Here is an 18,905-nt window from a genome sequence, read left to right as displayed (position 1 = left end):
TCTTCTGCAGTATTTGTGATGATTGGGAGGCAGGTAAACAGAAGATTCATCTGAAAAATCTACCTTCTGCCACTTTTCCAAATGATCAACTAGAAGTCAAGTTATTATTTGTTACTCTTAAAACTGGGATCAATGACAAAACTTTTGTCAGGTAGTGTATATATGATATTGTGTTAATTGTTTATGTATCATATGAATTGTCTTATCTCAGCATACCACATATCAATGGAAATCTGTATTCTCTGTTCAGATTATGTATACATCCCAATTACCAAAATGTATGACTTGTAACTGGTTTTGTGGTCCAGGGTCACATATAGACCATTCTGAGGGATGTAAACAAAAACAATGGACCCCTAGTATTTCCTGTTTTACATTTTTAATTTCCGAAAATTCGAAAAGAGCCACATATTAATAAATAATGCTATGATAGCTGTTTTAACATTAAGTTATGATTGAATTGCCTCTTGTTACAGTTATGAAATACTTTGATAACAAGCAGAAAATGTTTATGGGCCAACGACATCACCACATCGAAATGGTCTAACGTTATAAGTTATCAAATATTTAATAATGTGATCCCCATGTGTTTATGTGAATGTTTTGAATAAACAAAGAGATAAATGATTCAGTTATTTTCAGGGAGTTCTTTGCTTATATTTACCAACAATTATGACAAAGACTAAATATAGACAAAAACATTTTCTCACTGTAACTTCTGCTGAATCCGTAACTGTATCTGATGAGGTAAATAACAAGGATCTTATATTCATATCCACCACAAGGGGCAGTATTCATGTGTCTTCTTTAAGAATAGACCACTTGTATACAGGGACCGCCGCTTTTGTTTTTATGAAAACAGTGGTTCTGTTACAAAAAACACACCATCTATTTTGGTCCAGTTGCGTAGATATAAATATTATTTCATTTTATGCATATAGCACAACATACAGCGTTGCAGATATAACCATTAATTGTTTTCGCTACTCCCCACCCGCGTACAAGTAAGAATGAGCTCGCCCACGCGTGACGTATTTCCTTCATGACTTAGGTGATGCCATCTTGATTCGAAAATAGTGTCGCATGAGTTGTGTGATACGGAGTATTATTGTGTTTATATTTTATACAGAGATATCCTTTTTGCTTTTTTCTAATTTGAACAGAAAGGGACGCTTTGGAGGGTCGTTCTACGTCAGAGTTTTGTTGAGTGATTCATTCATTCACATTTTTTTCTGGACGAGGAGCTGCTGGTGGTGCTAACAAAGGAATATCTGGACCCGAGCAGTTGTTTATTGGTAATGTTATTCACATGTTTTCAGTACAACGTGTACATTACGATGTATTTACTCCATATATATCCATTGGTGCTTATTTCGGTCTGTAGTTTACTGTTGCTCATGAATAATTGCTCACCAGTTGTTCGCACGCGTTTTCCTGCACGGCCGTGAGCTCAGATTACAACCATTGGTGAATCGAATCTTTTGAATTGATTCGGCAGAAAGATTTGTTCAGTGGGATTTTGCTGTTTACATCGTGGTAAAGCGTGACTGTATTATTAACGTTTGCAAATGTTGTTAGAAATGTAACGTGTTGTTTTATAGTTCGTGTCTTCGAATGAGTGACTTAAAAGCGTCTGTAAGTATCATAAGCGCTTTATTAAAGAACAACGCAGATGTGTAACGTTACATTTAATTAAAATAGTGAATCGCTCAATTTCTGCTTTCATTTTGTCTCGCTGGTAGTCAAAATACCAACCCGTTCCGTTTACGAAACCCTGGGTATTCAGTATGTGCAACCAATGTTTTTGTTCATTCAAAGCCTGCATTAGGAGGTAGATCAAGTAACGGAAGCTGAAACCCCATTCATTTTCATCATGTTGAAATTTGTAACAAAAGTTGTGAACTCCAGGGTTTTTTAATAATGTGTGTCATTTGTTGAAAACATCAGTTGACATTAATTCATTTTAGTTATTAAACAATCACGTTTAACTCTGTTGTTTGTGCAGAAAAACTACAGTACCCATGTTGCTTTTCGGCAAATTTCACCAGTCACAGCAAACCGAATCAGAAACAAAAAAATTACTTGTAATACTCTTAATTATTTGCATGTGGTTGAATACAGAGTGGTTATGTATACGTAAACAAAACCGATTATTAAAAAGCCTTGTTAGCAGAAATGTTCATTTTTCTGTAAAGCATCATGAGTATTGTAGTTTTCTGAACGAATTTCACTTCTAAACAAGATAATTATTTAAATGTATAGAGAAAATTGACTATTTTGCTTTCAGACTCTTTTGCACTCTGGTAAATTGGTATGGTCTTCTTTTTTTTTTTTTTTCTTTTTTTTAAGTCAAATAAAAAGAGAGATTACTTAAAAAAAAAAGGTTTTTTTATTTATTTATTTATTTTTTGGTAATGGAAACACCTCTAATTCTACAATTTATTCACCCAGCAACTCGACTGAGGAAAGATGGCCGAGATGTACATTCGAGTTGCGGAGGAGGAGAACGAGGAGCCGATGGAGATCCCATCAGAGGATGATGGCACGGTTTTGCTGTCCACAGTGTCCGCTCAGTTTCCAGGGGCTTGTGGTCTGCGCTTCCGGAGCCCAGTGTCTCAGTGCATGAGGGGGGTTCGTCTGGTGGACGGCATTCTGCACGCACCCGAGAACGGCTGGGGAAACTTGGTCTATGTGGTTAATTACCCAAAAGGTATGTGGTACAATTACTATACTCTACCTCTTTTATATTAAAAAGGTTTTGAGAAGCATCCTGGTAACATGCACACTTTACAATATAAAATATCATCATAATCTAACTTTTCCTCGAATGCATGATTTATGTTTTCAATTCACCTTTATTTCTGTTGTGCTGTTTACAATGTAGATTGTGTTAAAGCAGCTTAGCATAGATGGCAAAAAAGAGAATAAAAAGCTCTGACTATTTTAATTTTGAACATTACAGCAACTCAGGAAGGCAAGAGAGCAGTGGTAGAAAATAGGGCTGGGCATTTTTGTCCTAAAATCACAATCTCAATAAATTAAACATTTTAACATGATTACGATTAATGAACGATTATTTATTTTTTTTGCCCTCATAGTTTACTGATTTTAAGTCATTACATGATTTTAAGATAATTGAATGAAACGCACATAGATCTACTATCTATGATTAATTATGATTACTATTTGATTATTTATCAATGTTGAGCAACTGAAATTAATATACACATTGCCTAAAACCAACAGTCACTGTTTTTCTTTTAAAAAAGTGAAAATAATAACTTGCACTTTTGGAAACAAAATTCATATAAAAGTGAATTTTTCATATTAAAAGTGCAAAACAAGCAGCAATTCTTCTAAATTAACTCTTGTATATTTTGTAACTAATTATCAACAATGCATTTCTTGCATCTTTTGTAAACGAATATTTTAATGTAAATATTCATATTAATGTAATGGATAATATGCCGTCTCAAGGCATCTCTGGCGCCGCTTCCCATCATCGTTAATGTAGTGCAAAGTAAGGCTCAAGAATGGGTCCAATGTCCTACTTGACCAGAGATCAGATGTGGCTGCAAACTAACTACAGAAGTATAAGTCAGCCACAGCCTTTAATTGGGGTCATGTGACTCCACACACTGTAGTGGAATTAAATGAAAAAACGTCTTGGAAAAAAATTTGGTCGATTATATGTTCTGAATGTCGATTTCGATTAATCGCCTAGCCCTAGTAGAAAATCAGCAAATGGATGGATTAAAATGATGCAAAATTACATAGGGTCAATTATGTAAATGTTAGGGATGCTTCGTTCAGGATTTTTGCAGCCGATACAGAGTATCGTTTTCTTGTCATGGTGATTGGTCGGATACTGAGCACCAATTCTGATGCTTCAAGCTTTGTAATGCATAAAGCACATTTTCCATCCAAGTATGATACTAAAGTGGAGATCTTGCCTAAGAGAATAAGTAATGTTGCATATAATCCCTTAAACATGCCTCTTATAACAAGTTAATGATGATGCAATTTAGAAGCTTTGCGAGTGATGGAATATTTATTTAACATGTCTCGCTAAAAAAAAGGTTTGGAGCACGTATTATATGCATAAGAAGTTAAAATGCACACCTATAAATATATTGCTTCTTTACTAAAAGGACGTGGGCCTATAAACTAGTTTATTGCAATAAGTATATTACAAAAAGGTATATTATTAAATATTCAAGTTAAAAATGTTTTTTTATATATGTCCAGCCAGGTTTTAGTGAACTTGCAACGTTGACGCGATTGGATGAGACACTGGATCGGGGAGATCACTCTGCTTGCATCACAAGACCTCTAAACAGTGCATATACAATGGCTGCAATAAAGAGACCATGACTGACATGAGTTGCGCCAATAAACTATAAATGGAGGTGTATATATATCTGTTACATCTGTATATATTTAGCTGCTGTGTTGAGCGCTCAGTAATCATTCACACCGCATGCGTCATTTTACTCATTTGTTATAGCAATGCGGGTTGTGCATGTGCGTCTTCCTCTGCATGTAAACTCGTAAACAAACACCTGCGATCAGTTCATGAGATCGGCCAAATTGGCGAGTACCGATTGAGTCGTAAAATGTGATTATCGTCCAATACCAATCTTCGGCCTATCGATGGATCAGAGCATCCCTAGTAAATATCTTTTTGATTAAGCAACATGGTTACCATAGTTAAAACTATTGTCCTTCTGAATTCCTTTAGCTGTCAAAAAAAACCTGTGCATCTTGATTTAATGAGTTTTTTTGATTGTCATTCTCAGGATGTGTGTATATATAGCAATTTCATTTTTCTTTTCTAGAAACGGTTCTGCCAGATAATAAGAGGAAGATGGATGAGATCGACGCTTCATCCGCAACCAAGATCAAGAGAGGAGATCAGAAGACTTCAGATCTGATTGTGCTGGGTCTGCCATGGAAGACTTCAGAGCAAGACTTAAAAGATTACTTCGGTACATTTGGGGAAGTCATCATGGTGCAGGTAAAACATACTGATATAAATATAACCCATACACCCGTAGTGTTTGCCTTTGTACTGTCAAATTGTGATGAAAGCTGTTCGTGATTTCTGTCTCTGTATCTGATGTTTGTATTTGGCTATAAAAATAGAACTGGCTTTGACTGTCAGTCTTGAAGGCAGATTAAAGCAGTCCTTGACTTGATTTTGTTGCGCTAGGTCAAGCGGGACGTGAAGACAGGAAATTCAAAAGGGTTTGGCTTTGTGAGGTTTGGAGATTGGGAGACTCAGAGTAAGGTTATGACACAGCGGCACATGATTGATGGCCGGTGGTGCGACTGCAAACTACCCAACTCAAAGGTCAGTCCATCTTTTTTGATTGCTTGTTGGTTTGTTTTTACAGTGACTTTTAACTGATTGTTCAACAGTTATTTGATCGAAATTGCAGCAAACCAGTTAAATTTTCCAGTTTAATATAATGGGTTTTATAAATTTAATTGTAACATTCCAGTGATGGCAAATGTACATTTTCTTAATAGTAATATTCTGGGGCTTTTGAAACGTCTCTATTATTATTATTTCTGCTGTTTAACACGGTTGTGCTGTTTAATAATTAAGGATCCATGTTACTTTCTTGTCAATAAAGCTAAAGAAAATGTTTCTGTGTAGCATAAAGTCTCCTCATACGTTTTTTACAAATATTTGTTCATTCACTTCCTAATTGTCACAGATCTTTGCTGCTTCTTGCTATAGACCATTTTGAGGGATGTAAACAAAAACAATGGTCCCAACATATTTCCTTATTTACATTTTTACTTTCTATAGCTTCCGAGAATCCAAAAAGAGCCACATATTGATAATGTTATGATAGCTGTTTTAACATTAAGTTAGCATTGAATTGCCTCTTGTTACATTTATGAAATAGTTTAATAACAAGCAGGAAATGTTTATGGGCCAATGATATGACCACATTGAAATGGTTGATTAAAGATGCAACGGCACATGAATACATTTTATTGAAGATTAAAAATACAAATCACTGTGAATTTATTCAGTTATGCTAAACAATGTTGTTTCTAAACGTTTACAGCAAGGTATAGATGAACCAATGAGGAGCCGTAAAGTGTTTGTGGGCCGCTGCACAGAGGACATGACTGCCGATGAGCTCCGTCAGTTCTTCATGCAGTACGGAGAGGTCACAGACGTCTTTATTCCTAAACCGTTCAGAGCGTTTGCTTTTGTCACCTTTGCAGATGACCAGGCAAGTCATGTTTTACATGATCAAATCACAGAGCTGAAGCATTCCTAATGAATGTACTTTTCAAAAATGACCTGTTCATCACAGCATTCCAGACCGGATTGAAGACATTTTCAACTTCTTTCCAGGTTGCTGCGGCTTTGTGTGGAGAAGATCTGATCATCAAGGGCGTCAGTGTGCACATCTCAAACGCTGAGCCCAAACACAACAACACTAGGCAGATGATGGAGCGGGCAGGGCGCTTTGGGAATGGGTTCGGAGGTCAGGGTTTTGCAGGCAGCCGAAGCAACATGGGTGGGGGCGGGGGTAGCTCCAGCAGCTTGGGAAATTTCGGCAATTTCAATCTAAATCCGGCCATGATGGCTGCCGCCCAGGCTGCCTTGCAGAGTAGTTGGGGTATGATGGGAATGCTAGCTCAGCAGAATCAGTCGGGTACTTCAGGCACAAGCACAAGTGGCACCACTTCCTCTCGGGACCAAGCCCAAACGTATAGCTCGGCTAACAGCAATTATGGCAGCAGCTCAGCTGCCCTCGGCTGGGGCACTGGCTCTAACTCGGGCGCTGCCAGTGGTGGCTTTAACTCCAGTTTTGGCTCTAGTATGGAGTCCAAGTCATCGGGGTGGGGTATGTAAGTGCTTTGTGTTTGAAGTGTCGGTATTCCTAGCGTGTTTTGGTAAGTATTTTTTTTCGAGAGACTTATCTCATCACGTGTGTTTGGGAGTGGGGATGGGTGAAAAGAGGGAGTCTGGGGACGAAACAAACAAAAAAAGAATGTTTTGTACACTGAATGGGATTTGAGTTAGTGTTTGAAGTGAGATGTTAACAAGGGTGCTATGTTAATGTACCATCTTTGGTGTTTAGTTTTTTCTCCCCAATGTTGTATTGTCTTAACTGATGCAATCAAAAGCATTTCAACTGGATTCTTATAATGCATGTTGTTCAATCTGTGAAAGTGCATGAGTTGCATCATTTATCATTTAATAGTACAAATCAAGAAAAGAAACCTGCATTGGAAAGAATCTGGTTGAAACCTGAACATGTATATTATTGTAAGTTCAGCATTATTTCAGTCCAGTTGTTTGGAAATCCTTTAAAACAAGCCTTCATCAACATCTCTTCTGCAGTTGACATCTGTGGGGTTTGCCTGGGAAGAGCGCCCTCTATGGCAGCACAGTGTGGCTGAGGTCATTATGTCACCTTCCTCCCCATGTCTAAATGCTCTCATCGCACGGCTCGATGACACGGTGGGTGTCTCCTTTTTTAATCCACTTTTTAAAACAAGAAGTGCGCAAGAAAGTGACCTTTTTAAAAAAAAAACACAACCCTTGAGTGCGATTGGTGATGGCGAAGAGTGAGAAGGCTGCGAGTGAGCGAAGAAAGTGTGGAGCGCACGAACGAAAAGACTTGCGAGTGCAATGAACGAGCCCAAATGTGACTGCAGTGGTGAGCGTGTGAATGAGAGCTGCTGATTCTTCCCAGCTTCCCCCTTAATTGAGCCCAAATTGATGGACATTTAGTTCATGTGTACTTAAAGAGATATATTTAATTTTTTATTTTATTTTTTTGGTCACCCTAGATCCCCATTTTGCTTTTTCTCCTTTAGTATACTGACAATGTGCTTATATAGTTAGTGGAATGTTGTGATGATGATGCATACTTTGTCTTGCTTCTATAATCCCATCTGAATGCTGTATGGTGTGTGTGCTTTATTTCCTTGTAACTTGACCTGTAAGTGTGAACTTTGATGTGGATGACATCTTCAGTGGACACTGAGGGGGAAAACATGAGTGATGGTGTAAGTGCGAACTGTATGTTGAGTGCTGTGGATGTCTGTGGAGTTTCCCTCTAGATTACGTCGCTCAGTGTTTTCAGAGGCATTTTATATGACTTGTCAAATGAAGGGAGTGCTTCAATAAAACTAATTTGAATAGATTGCTCTTTGCTCATACTTGTTTGTCTGTCACGTGATGTTTGAGAGCAATTGCAACGCAACTAATTGAATTCACACGTTTAGGGGCCTGGAAAATGGCTGGCTGCAACTGAACCCCAGGCGGGAAGTCCGTTTGGGGATGGAGGAAGATGAAGGATGCTGTGGTTCTGCACCTCTGGTAACAGCCACGGACACGGTAGACCGTAGCCGAATCTGATGGGTGATTCAGTGTGAGCAGTTTTCTCTGATCGGTTTAAGCATGATGCATTTCAATCCGAAGTGTTGACATGGTTTCAGGCTTGATCTGGTTTTGAGAAAACTGCTCGTATTCAAATACAGGCAAAGGTTAAAGTGTTTTTACTGGGTTTCTGCAGTATTTGAAAGCCATTTTAAACTGTTTTATACAAGTAACACTTGAAAGTTTAAAAGACCGCTTTCTACCAATTTTAAACTATTTTAAATGATTGTTTTACAAATAAAGGTTACATTTGGAATATCTCCACTGCCAAAATTGAAATACTTAAGTAATTTTTGTTATTTTATTGTAATTTTTAATGTTGATCATTGCAAAAAATAAAAATAAAAAATCACCCAGTTTTTCCTATTTTGCCAATGTCTAAAGAATCTTACATCAAGAATCATTTACTTGTGAAGAATCTTTCCCCCCACTACAAAATCAGAAAGATGCAATGAAATGATCAAAGTGAAGCCATTTTTTTAAACCAATATATATTGGCTTAAGTCAACTTCAAGTGACTTAAGTCAGTTCAAATGGAAATATCTTTTTCCCACAAACAAATACTCTGCAAACAATTCCCTTGTATCTCAAGTAAATGCATCTTAATTTGAGAATCTTTAGGTTAATTGATTTCAGTGCATCTGTAATTTAATGCTGACTTCATTAAATTCAAACTTTCTGCTCAGATTTAAGACTCTTAAATCTTTTAATGTTGAATGGGGCTTATTTATACTTGGTACCCACAGAAACTCTGCTTTTTAAATGTATTAAATTTAAATATTTTAGAGAATCTGTATTGTTTCATAGGCATTCACTCCCAAGAAAGTCATGTTTACAGGTTTTATTTTAATTGCAATAAAATACAAATGAACTCATGCTTGAGTAAGACAAAATTATTGGTGAAAAGTATTTAATGTGATTAATTGTTTACATATCTACATAGCTGTTTTTATTCAAGGCAGTATAACTTACACAACTAAAGGAAAAAATAATTTTGTACATGTATCTTGATCAATCTTCAACATCATTCTCCTCTGCTTCCATGTCTTTACTCTTCCTCTTAGCAGCATTTTTCTTCCTCTTCTTCAATTCCTGGTTGTTCAAAGCCAGTTCCTCGCTTTTTTGTTGAATGTAGTTGTACTGTAAAGTAACAGAATAATACATGGTGTTATTAGTTTTCCACTTGTTTGCTAAAAAAGTAAAATCCAAATGAATTGAAACTGACATAATTCCTTATAGATTACTACTTACATATAAATAATACTAGTTAAATATTGAAACATGGGAACACAGTTATTTAGAGATATCCTTAGAAATCACACCTATGAAGTGTGTGAATTATACATTGACGATCAGGGGTCTCCACTTTTTCGGTAATGTTAGTTTCTGTAATACACAAGTTATTTGTATTTATTTAAATTACATCTGATTTATTAAAACATACTAAAGTGTTCAGTGTTTTGATAGATATTTAGTGTGTAATGATGTACAGTATCCTCTGATTAGCTATTTCAGACATCAAATATACATCTAATTTGATTTTCAGGCTATTTGTACAGACGCCTTTTTTACGAAAAGTCTTGTGAACACTTACGATGTCTGGTGCTTCAGATCTGCCAGTTTCAGATAGTGGAATGATTCTTTTCTGATACAGACTGAGTGGTGTGGTTATGCATTTGCAGTGGTATGAACTGTTATAGTGGAGGTTGATTGTATATTTATATTATTTTTAATTATTAACATTATTGTTTAAAATACAGGGGACTAATTCTCAGTATTAAAGAGCTGAGCCCCCATACGACTTGCTTTGATGTCATTCAGGGAGGATCAAGCATTAATTAGGAGGGCAACCCACCCTGTAATTCGCACCCTGCACCTATGTAAATGTATATTTAAGTTTACTTTTAGATAAATAGTCCAGTTAAAATGCCTCTTCTTTTTTTTAGTAACCTGTTTTTGCATTTACAAAACACGTACCTGACTTATTATGTACCTAAGCATTCTGTATTGTTTTTAAACATTTAACAGAAACTAAGCCTTTACCCTTTATTAGGCATACAATCATATATGATCAATTCATTTCTATTGACTTCAAATAAAATATGTTCGAAGTTTTGTAGTACCACTCCAGGACTTTTACAACGAGCATTTCAAAGTATGGATAATATAGTAAATATAATTTAAAGAATAAGATAATTCGCTCATCCAAGGCATTTAAATGCAATTATATTCATATAATGTCATTTTTGTTAGGTGGGATTTTGAGCATGGATTGCAAATATATCATCCTACCAGTGCAGTGGTTCTCCTCGCTGTAAGTTTCACGTCGTCCACTGTAACGGTGTTTCCTTTTAGCATGTCTGCAAACATTCAACAGATGCTTGAGTACAAATAAAACAGCCTAATATCTCAGGAAAATTACACCAATTTAATACCATTTAGTCATAACGACGTGAGGGTTACCTCGCAAATGCTTCCAAGTCCTTGGCAAAAATGTCTAAATGTAAGAAACAAGACGAGTGATAATATATATAAACGTTTAACTTGAAATTTCACAATGTTGAGTGACAAAATCTGGTGTTTTACCGCACTGCCCGAACGCAGTCTCCGCTATAGCCGCTATTGTCTGTTTGGTGATTTGTTTCTCGCAGTCCTCAGCGATGTGTTGGCAGAGAGAGCCGACAGTGTAATGCACAGCAGCTTTAAGTCTCTAAAAAATACAAAAATACTGTTTAAACGACTAGACATTTCCTGTAATGTGTATGTGAATATGAGCGCAAATCATGTACTGGTGTATAACAGACGTTGTATGTTAGCTAGTCGGGAGATTTTAATGTGGAAACCTGATTTTGCGCCTCTTCCTCGTCCATTTTCAGAAGATAAATAAACTGCAGCTCAACTTTGTGGCTTGAAAATTCCGCGAATCAATGGTTCTTCACGTTGCACTGAAGTCTTCAGTCTTTATTATGTCCTCGTCAGCGCCTTCTAGTGATGTGGAGGTGTCATTAAAAAAAAATATATTTTTTACACTGCAAAAATGCTTTTCTTCGTTTCTAGTCCAAATTTCTAAAAAATCTTATTTCAAGAAGCATTTTCTAGACAAGCAAAATATATTGTCTTGTTTTAAGAAATAATATTGCAAAATGAGTTTTCGGTGGCACAGTGGGTAGCACAATCGCCTCACAGCAAGAAGGTTGCTGGTTTGAGCCCTGGCTGGGTCAGTTGGCATTTCTGTTTGGAGTTTGCATGTTCTCCCTGTGTTCGCGTGGGTTTCCTCCGGGTGCTCCACTTTCCCCCACAAGTTCAAAGACGTGGTATAGGTGAGTTGAATAAGCTGAATTGCCCATATGTGTGTGAATGAGTGTGTATGGATGTTTCCCAGGGATGGGTTGCAGCTGGAAGGGCATCTGCTGCATATAACATATGCTGGATGGGTTGGGGGTTCATTTCGCTGTGGCGGCCCCAGATTAATAAAAGCACTAAGCCAAAGGAAAATAAATGGAGTGAGTTTTTCCTTAAAACAAGCCAAATAATTGCCAATAGTGTAAGAAAAATAATCCTTAAAACAAAAGGAAAAACAAGATTATTTAGCTTGTTTTAAAGAAAAAAAATCACTTAATTTTAGTATTTTTCTGAAAACAAGACTGTTTTGCTTGTCTAGAAAATGCTTCTTGATATAAGAATTTTTAGATATTTGGTGTAGAAACTAGAAAAAAAAAACAAAGAAAATCGTTTTTTTGCAGTGTAAAGGAATGTTTTTAAGGATAGTTTTTCAATATCTAACGAAATCACACGAGGAAAAATTTACAACAAACAAAGGCACTTAACATGAAGCCAGTTCGTCCCTCAATATTTAGACAAAAGGTACTTTTTGCTGTTATGTATTATACAAATTAATTATGATTTCTTTTTTGCTTCATATATATAAATAATAATAAAAAAAATGGATAGGCCTAAATCTTACCACAGGTTTGACCATATAGATCAAACTTTGACAAAGGAAACAGCCTGTATATAAGCAAAGGCATAGGAAACCCCCATATATATATATATATATATATATATATATATATATATATATATATATATATATATATATATATATATATACCTAAATGTTTAATATTTGATACAATTTATAATAGAAATTTAAAGTAGCCAACAATAATATCATTTGGTGCAAAACACTGGGATTTAAAATCTATTTTTGCCATTTTCATTTGAAAATATGGATAAATAGGCATCAATCACAATTTAGGTTTCTACAATTTAAATTCCCCCCAAATTAACCTTGTTACTTGCAGAAAATAGCAACATAATTTACACAATTTTGTTTACAGTTTAGATTTAGAGCTAAATGCTTTAATGATTTTGTGATTTTAATGATTTTGTTTAAGGCATGGCTTTAAAGACTTGGCAGGTTGACACTATTGCACTTTTATTCATGAACTAGCAAAATATAGCTAAATTTGTGCCCATGTAGTCTTTCTTTTTATTGTTTTCTGTTCATCGACTCATTTTATTCTGAACTTTAAATTAAGTCATGCGTTACAAGACAACAAACACACACTCAGGTTTTTGATCTTGAAACAAAAACTGTTTATTGCAGTAGCACATTCAGTACATTGATTCAATGGTATTTTTTAAAAATTACTTTTGAATTCAAATAAGAAAAGTTACAGATATTTTTATAGTCAATAAATATTTTAAAGACACTCCTGCTTTCCTCTTCATGTCCAGTTAAAGTCAGTATTATTAGCCCCCTGAATTATTAGCCCCCTGTTTATTTTTTCCCCAATTTCTGTTTAACGGAGAGAAGATTTCTCAACACATTTCTAAACATAATAGTTTTAATAACTCATTTCTTATAACTGATTTATTTTATATTTGCCAAGATGACAGTAAATAATATTTAACTAGATATTTTTCAACACACTTCTATACAGGTGACATTTAAAGGCTTAACTAGGTTAATTAGGCAACAAGTTATTGTATAATGATGGTTTGTTCTGTAGACTATCGACAAAAAATATACAGCTTAAAGGGGCTAATAATTTTGACTTTAAAATGTTTTTTATAAAATTAAAAACTGCTTTTATTCTAGCTGAAATAAAACAAATCAGACTTTCTCCAGAAGAGAAAATATCATCAAGCACACTGTGAATTTTCTTGCTCTGTTAAACATCATTTGGGAAATATTTAAAAAAAGAAAAAATCAAAAGGGGGTTAATAATTCAGATTTCAACTGTAGATATTTGTGTATATATTTTTTATTTTGTAAAGATGCATTCAATTAAAAACTGTTTAATGCAGATTGTACAGTATTCTTACATGACAGCAGGTTTATTTTACAGTGGTTCAGGCAGTTCTTTTGTAGGTTTGTTTGCAGATCTGGTCTTCGCATGTAAGTTCCTTTTAAAGCAAAAGAAAAATATATATATATGCATTGTAATCTAAAATTGACTTGAATTTTTAGTCATATATTTGACTCACCAGATAAAGAGTGTCTCCCTCCATCCAGTGTGTCCATCCTCTATTCTTCTTTTCTCCTTTTTGAATGCACACGAGTCTGTCATTGTCCCAGTTGACTGTAGTCTATTAAAAAGAAACGTTATATCTCAATTCAGCAGCAGAATACTTGAGACTGTTACCACACACCCTTTTATTGCCAAATCACGTATTGTGCGATTACATGAATGTGTTTCCACCTGGCATTTTCTGTTGTCCAATCCTTTGGTGATTTCCTCAAACTCTTCTCCAATTTTAAACGAACTGGAGTAATTTCTGAAAGTTGTTAAAGTTTTAATGGTGAAAGAGTCTCCGTCTTGCTCAAAAATCTTCTGTGGCTTTAGCATTCCCGCTATCTTTCGTGTGGCGAAATCAATTCCTGTTGAATTCACAATATTACTAAATATACTGACATTTTCATTTAAAATGATTTAAAAATATTCATTATTAATAAATAAGACTATTAATAAACAAATGTATTTATTTATATACTGTATGCATTTTAATCTAAGGTTTTAGGTTTTAATTAACATGCGACAAATGACATCACTTACCAAGAGCCACCATGTAACCTTCAAAGTTGTGGTTGTCCACTATGTCCCAAGTTCCACTATAGTTTACAGGCATGTTTGATGCTGATCCTGTAGAGTTTCTGTGAGTTCTAACTCCTGTTAGACACAGGAATTTAACTGTACATGTGTGGAAATGAGAGAAGCAGATGTGTTGTGTCGTATTTCAGCAGGTCTGTGTGTAGTAATATGGGGCAGGGGTGATTCCTAGAGCACAAAGCCTATTTAGAGGCCTGGTCAGTGGGGTTGTTCTGAGGCGGAACGTAACTTTTACACACTTCTGGTCTCGTGGGAACTCAAACAGAACAATGTAAGTCAAAAGACACATGTTGCTTTAACAGTAGACTTATCAGGGAGTTAGCACAGTTTGGCAAGAATTTTTGCAATATCATTACAATGCAAATATGATTTTGAATAACTACTGTGGTGTACTGACATCGGTTGTTGTAGAAATGAGAAAATAATTATATTATTATCCATTCATTCATTTTCCTTTAGGTTAGCCCCTTATTTATCAGGGGTCGCCACAGCAGAATGAACCGCCAACTATTCTAGCACATATTTTTTCACTGCGGATGCTCTTCCAGCCGCAACCCAGAACTGGGAAAAATGATATTTTATTATTAGAAAACAAGTCACGCATACTCTTAAAAATAAATGATCTTGCATTGATGATTCCAAGATAAACCTTTAACATCCATTCCACACAATGTGTCTAGACTTGAAAGGTTTTTTAGACTATTAAGACAATAAGAAAAAATAGCGCTAAAGGTTCACCCAAAAATAAAAAATGAATATTCTGTCACCATTTACCCTTCATTTGATCCAAACTTTCTTTCTTCTGTTGAACACAAAATAATGTACACTGTAAAAAAATATTTGTTAATTGACAGTTTCATATTTTGTGATACACAAGTGTTTTTCATTTATTTACGGTTGCGAATTGCATTATGGGATGTTGATCTCTGCTCTGCCGAGTTTTGATGTTGTCAATTCAACTCTACAGTTTAACAAAGTGACTTTTATTGACATTTTTGTAGTTTAGAAGTAATATAATGTATAATAAATAATATAGAGAGAAATAACTAAGTCTGTAAAATAATAGAACATGTACTGGAGTTTATTACAAGGTAATAAATTATTACAACACCAACTCAGACAATATATGACTTTAAAACTGTCTTAAAAAGTTAATAAAAGTCACTTTTTAAAACTTTTAAATATTAAAAGTTGCTTAAAAAAGACAGTGTAAAGTCCCATAATTTAATTGAAAAGCATAAATAAATGGAGACGAAAAAACATGACTCACAAAATAAAAACTGCAAATTTACGGATATTTTTTACAATTTACATTTTTATTTTGGGGTGAACTGTCCCTTTAACTAATAACATAAAGGTTCTTTGGGAATCCAAACTTTCTCATTTGAAACCCCCATTTCGAAATCTTTAGTTTTAAGAATGTAGATGATTCTGGAAATGCATGGTCCTGTAACCCTGCATGCAGTTTTGAAATGATCTCTTCTTCAAATGATCTATTTTTCATAAAGTTCAAATTGACAATTCAAGCATAATTTACTCAAAGGCTGAGCTGTGAAGTTTCATGATTAAACAATTAAACGTTGAAATTCTTCTGTGATGAACAGACCAAAATGTAAGTCAAATTTTTTTTAAAAGATGGATTTTCATATAAATGAAAAAAGCTATTGTAATTTACTGTATGTTGTAAAGAAACATGTACAATTTGTTTTATTACTGTATTTTACAACACAGTCATATTAATTATTGACATTGGATGACATCAAGTAAAATATTAAAACAGGGAAACAATGAAAATTAAGTAACAAGAAAATAAATAATAGATTTTTCTAAAAGTTCTTATAAGTGTCACAGTTTTTACACTTTTTTACTGTAAGCATAGATGTAAAAGAAAAGTTTAATCAAGTTATGTTTATCACAGTTTGTCATCACGTCTGCACCACTATTGATTGGAGAGTTGGATGGTCATGATGTGCTATTGGTTGATCTCACGAGAGTGACATTGTCTTGCCTTCATGCTGGAAAACATATCAAGAGAAAAAATAAGTTATTGGAAAGGACAGGCAACTTATTTTGATGAAAGATTGGGGATGTGAATAAAAACATGAATAACTGTTTTATAATAAATAATGCACTTTTTTGTACACTGTGAACCCAAAATGTTAAAGAAACAGTTTGAGGAAATCGATTGCAACAAACCATTTAAGTTCAAAAACAAATCCTTATGAGTACTGTGAACCTAATCCATTTGAGTAAATGTAGCAGTTTGAGCACAGTAAAACCCAATAAATGAAGAGAACTCAAGACAATAAAGTACTGTAAAACCCAATAAGTTAAGGCCACTCAAACCGTTTGAGGAAACCAATTGCTACAAACCATTTGAGTTAAAACACTAATCTTTGTCAGTACTGTGAACTTACCCCATTTAAGTTGAAGTAATGAGGTATTTAATTAAATCATTACATTCAACACTGAGTTTAAAACTCTTTTCAAATGAGTAGAATTAACTTTCAGTCAATTTTGAGTTAACTACACTCATTTCATTTGATAAAGCTGACTGTTGGGTTTTACAGTGTAGACCACATTTAATTGTACACACTAAACATGAAGATCACTACCTAAAACTAATCAACACCTCCACTGATAAACATAAACCGTGGATAAAAATGATTCTTTAGTTTAAAATCTTCACAAGTATTTCTGAATCAACACTAGAGGGCGCAATCTGATATTATCCAACAAGAAGACCTTTCTCCGCCGGAGCTTCTGCTGACTTTCATCTTGCAAGTTCTGCAAGTCTGGTAAGTCCTTCTATGATATTTCTTTCCTTAACAAATCTGGCATCTGCATCTACTTATTTATAAATCCCATACATGGTTTTCTCTCATTTTAGAGGTATGTTTCGGTAAAGAAGAATCATCTGAGGTGATAAAGTGCAAAATGCTGCACCATTTTTTAGTCCATGCAGCTTTTCAGACTAGCAGGTGGCTTCCAAAAGATCAACGCTTAAAATTGTAAAGTGACAACATTATCTATCTATCTATCTATCTATCTATCTATCTATCTATCTATCTATCTATCTATCTATCTATCTATCTATCTATCTATCTATCTATCTATCTATCTATCTGTCTGTCTGTCTGTCTGTCTGTCTGTCTGTCTGTCTGTCTGTCTGTCTGTCTGTCTGTCTGTCTGTCTGTCTGTCTGTCTGTCTGTTTGTCTTCATCCGTTGTGAATTTTTATTTTGTGTAGCGTAAGGAACGTAACTAATAATCAAACCGTCAAAATGGTTTCTCTCTGGCAGTCAGGTTGTTCTTTTCGTCTTCGTGGTGCTTTTCCTGACACCACAGTTTTATGTTTTGTCAAGGTAAGTGTCAAATGTGAAGTATAATTTTTTGACTGAACAAAATAACACATTCATATGTCCTTAAATGTTTAATAACGCGTCTAATATTACACCAACGTTCCCACAGGCCAAAATCGTCTCGCTATTGTGAAAAGCCGCTGCTGAATAATCTCATAGTGTTCATTGTGTTCTCGTTTATAGCAACAGGTAATATGATTTTTAAACGTTAAAATTGGTTTGTTTTGCATATTATGTTTCATTTTAATGTTAAATACTTATCTTCAGCCCTTTTCCTTCACATTAAAGGTTTGTCCATAGCGATTACACTCACAGACCCAGTTCCTAAAACCATCCAGGCAGCGTTTCACACATTTGGTCTGTTTTCATTCATTGAGGGACTCTGTACAGTCATTTTAACCTTGACTGCACCTCAGTGTGTAAGTATGAATTGTGATAGTATCACATTAAGACCAAAATTACTCTTACTTTCACATATGTAATCTTATTGTATTTTTTCTCAGGCAAACACCACCACAGAATTGTACATATTTTCATTGGTAGCCTCTTGGGCCTGCATATTCTCAACAGGTAAGAGTAATTAGTCCATTTCAGTCTAAGTGTAGAAGAATATATAGAAGAAAGAAAGCCATTGTTGTTCTTGTGTCTCTATGCAGCTTTCTTTCTGGTCAGAGGAGGTCTCTGCCTGGTCCATAAACTCTTTCCTCATTGGTTAAGAGATGCGTGCCTCTGGGACTGAAAAATGAGCCTCTACTACCTTCAATGACACTCAATACAGGTTCATTTATTATTAACATGCATTCAGACAGTTGTGAGACTTTGTTCAGTGAAATATAAATAGACTCTATTCATTGATATCTCTTTTCACTAATATTAGCATACGATGAAGGAGAGAAAATGGACAGACTGCATTTATTTAAAGAAAACTGAAGCATTGTGTTTAGGGTCTGATGATTTGGGATGTGTACTTTCCTGAAATGCATTTTAACAATAGAAAAATAAATAAAAC

The 18,905-nt window shown here is 34.9% G+C and overlaps 4 protein-coding genes across 4 annotated transcripts; 2 read left to right on the top strand and 2 right to left on the bottom strand.

Annotated features, from left to right (window-relative positions):
* Positions 1 to 1,050: 1,050 nt before the first annotated feature.
* On the top strand, positions 1,051 to 8,183 carry tardbpb (TAR DNA binding protein b). Its single transcript, XM_056460408.1, has 6 exons — positions 1,051 to 1,295; positions 2,452 to 2,710; positions 4,839 to 5,017; positions 5,213 to 5,353; positions 6,084 to 6,254; positions 6,380 to 8,183. The coding sequence occupies exons 2-6, from the start codon at positions 2,470 to 2,472 to the stop codon at positions 6,881 to 6,883; spliced, it is 1,236 nt and encodes a 411-aa protein (XP_056316383.1). The 5' UTR covers positions 1,051 to 1,295; positions 2,452 to 2,469; the 3' UTR covers positions 6,884 to 8,183.
* A 1,114-nt stretch (positions 8,184 to 9,297) lies between these two features.
* cenps (centromere protein S) lies at positions 9,298 to 11,970 on the bottom strand. Its single transcript, XM_056460407.1, is given in 5 exon segments — positions 9,298 to 9,559; positions 10,712 to 10,767; positions 10,872 to 10,916; positions 11,006 to 11,129; positions 11,263 to 11,970. Coding segments are annotated over 5 exon segments (381 nt in total). The 5' UTR covers positions 11,290 to 11,970; the 3' UTR covers positions 9,298 to 9,430.
* Positions 11,971 to 13,669: 1,699 nt separating this feature from the next.
* Positions 13,670 to 14,701, bottom strand: rbp7b (retinol binding protein 7b, cellular). Its single transcript, XM_056459141.1, has 4 exons — positions 14,482 to 14,701; positions 14,128 to 14,306; positions 13,913 to 14,014; positions 13,670 to 13,831 (listed from the first exon to the last, which is right to left on the bottom strand). The coding sequence occupies exons 1-4, from the start codon at positions 14,552 to 14,554 to the stop codon at positions 13,778 to 13,780; spliced, it is 408 nt and encodes a 135-aa protein (XP_056315116.1). The 5' UTR covers positions 14,555 to 14,701; the 3' UTR covers positions 13,670 to 13,777.
* A 2,624-nt stretch (positions 14,702 to 17,325) lies between these two features.
* LOC130231035 (uncharacterized) lies at positions 17,326 to 18,904 on the top strand. The gene is made up of 6 exons (XM_056460405.1): positions 17,326 to 17,546; positions 17,837 to 17,899; positions 18,006 to 18,085; positions 18,185 to 18,315; positions 18,400 to 18,466; positions 18,553 to 18,904. The coding sequence occupies exons 1-6, from the start codon at positions 17,473 to 17,475 to the stop codon at positions 18,633 to 18,635; spliced, it is 498 nt and encodes a 165-aa protein (XP_056316380.1). The 5' UTR covers positions 17,326 to 17,472; the 3' UTR covers positions 18,636 to 18,904.
* Position 18,905: the final 1 nt, after the last annotated feature.

This window comes from Danio aesculapii, chromosome 6 (genome assembly GCF_903798145.1).
Source record: "Danio aesculapii chromosome 6, fDanAes4.1, whole genome shotgun sequence".
In the NCBI taxonomy this organism is placed as follows: Eukaryota; Metazoa; Chordata; class Actinopteri; order Cypriniformes; family Danionidae; genus Danio; species Danio aesculapii.
Note: the sequence above shows the minus strand (reverse complement) of the source record. Positions and strands in the feature narration are given on the sequence as shown.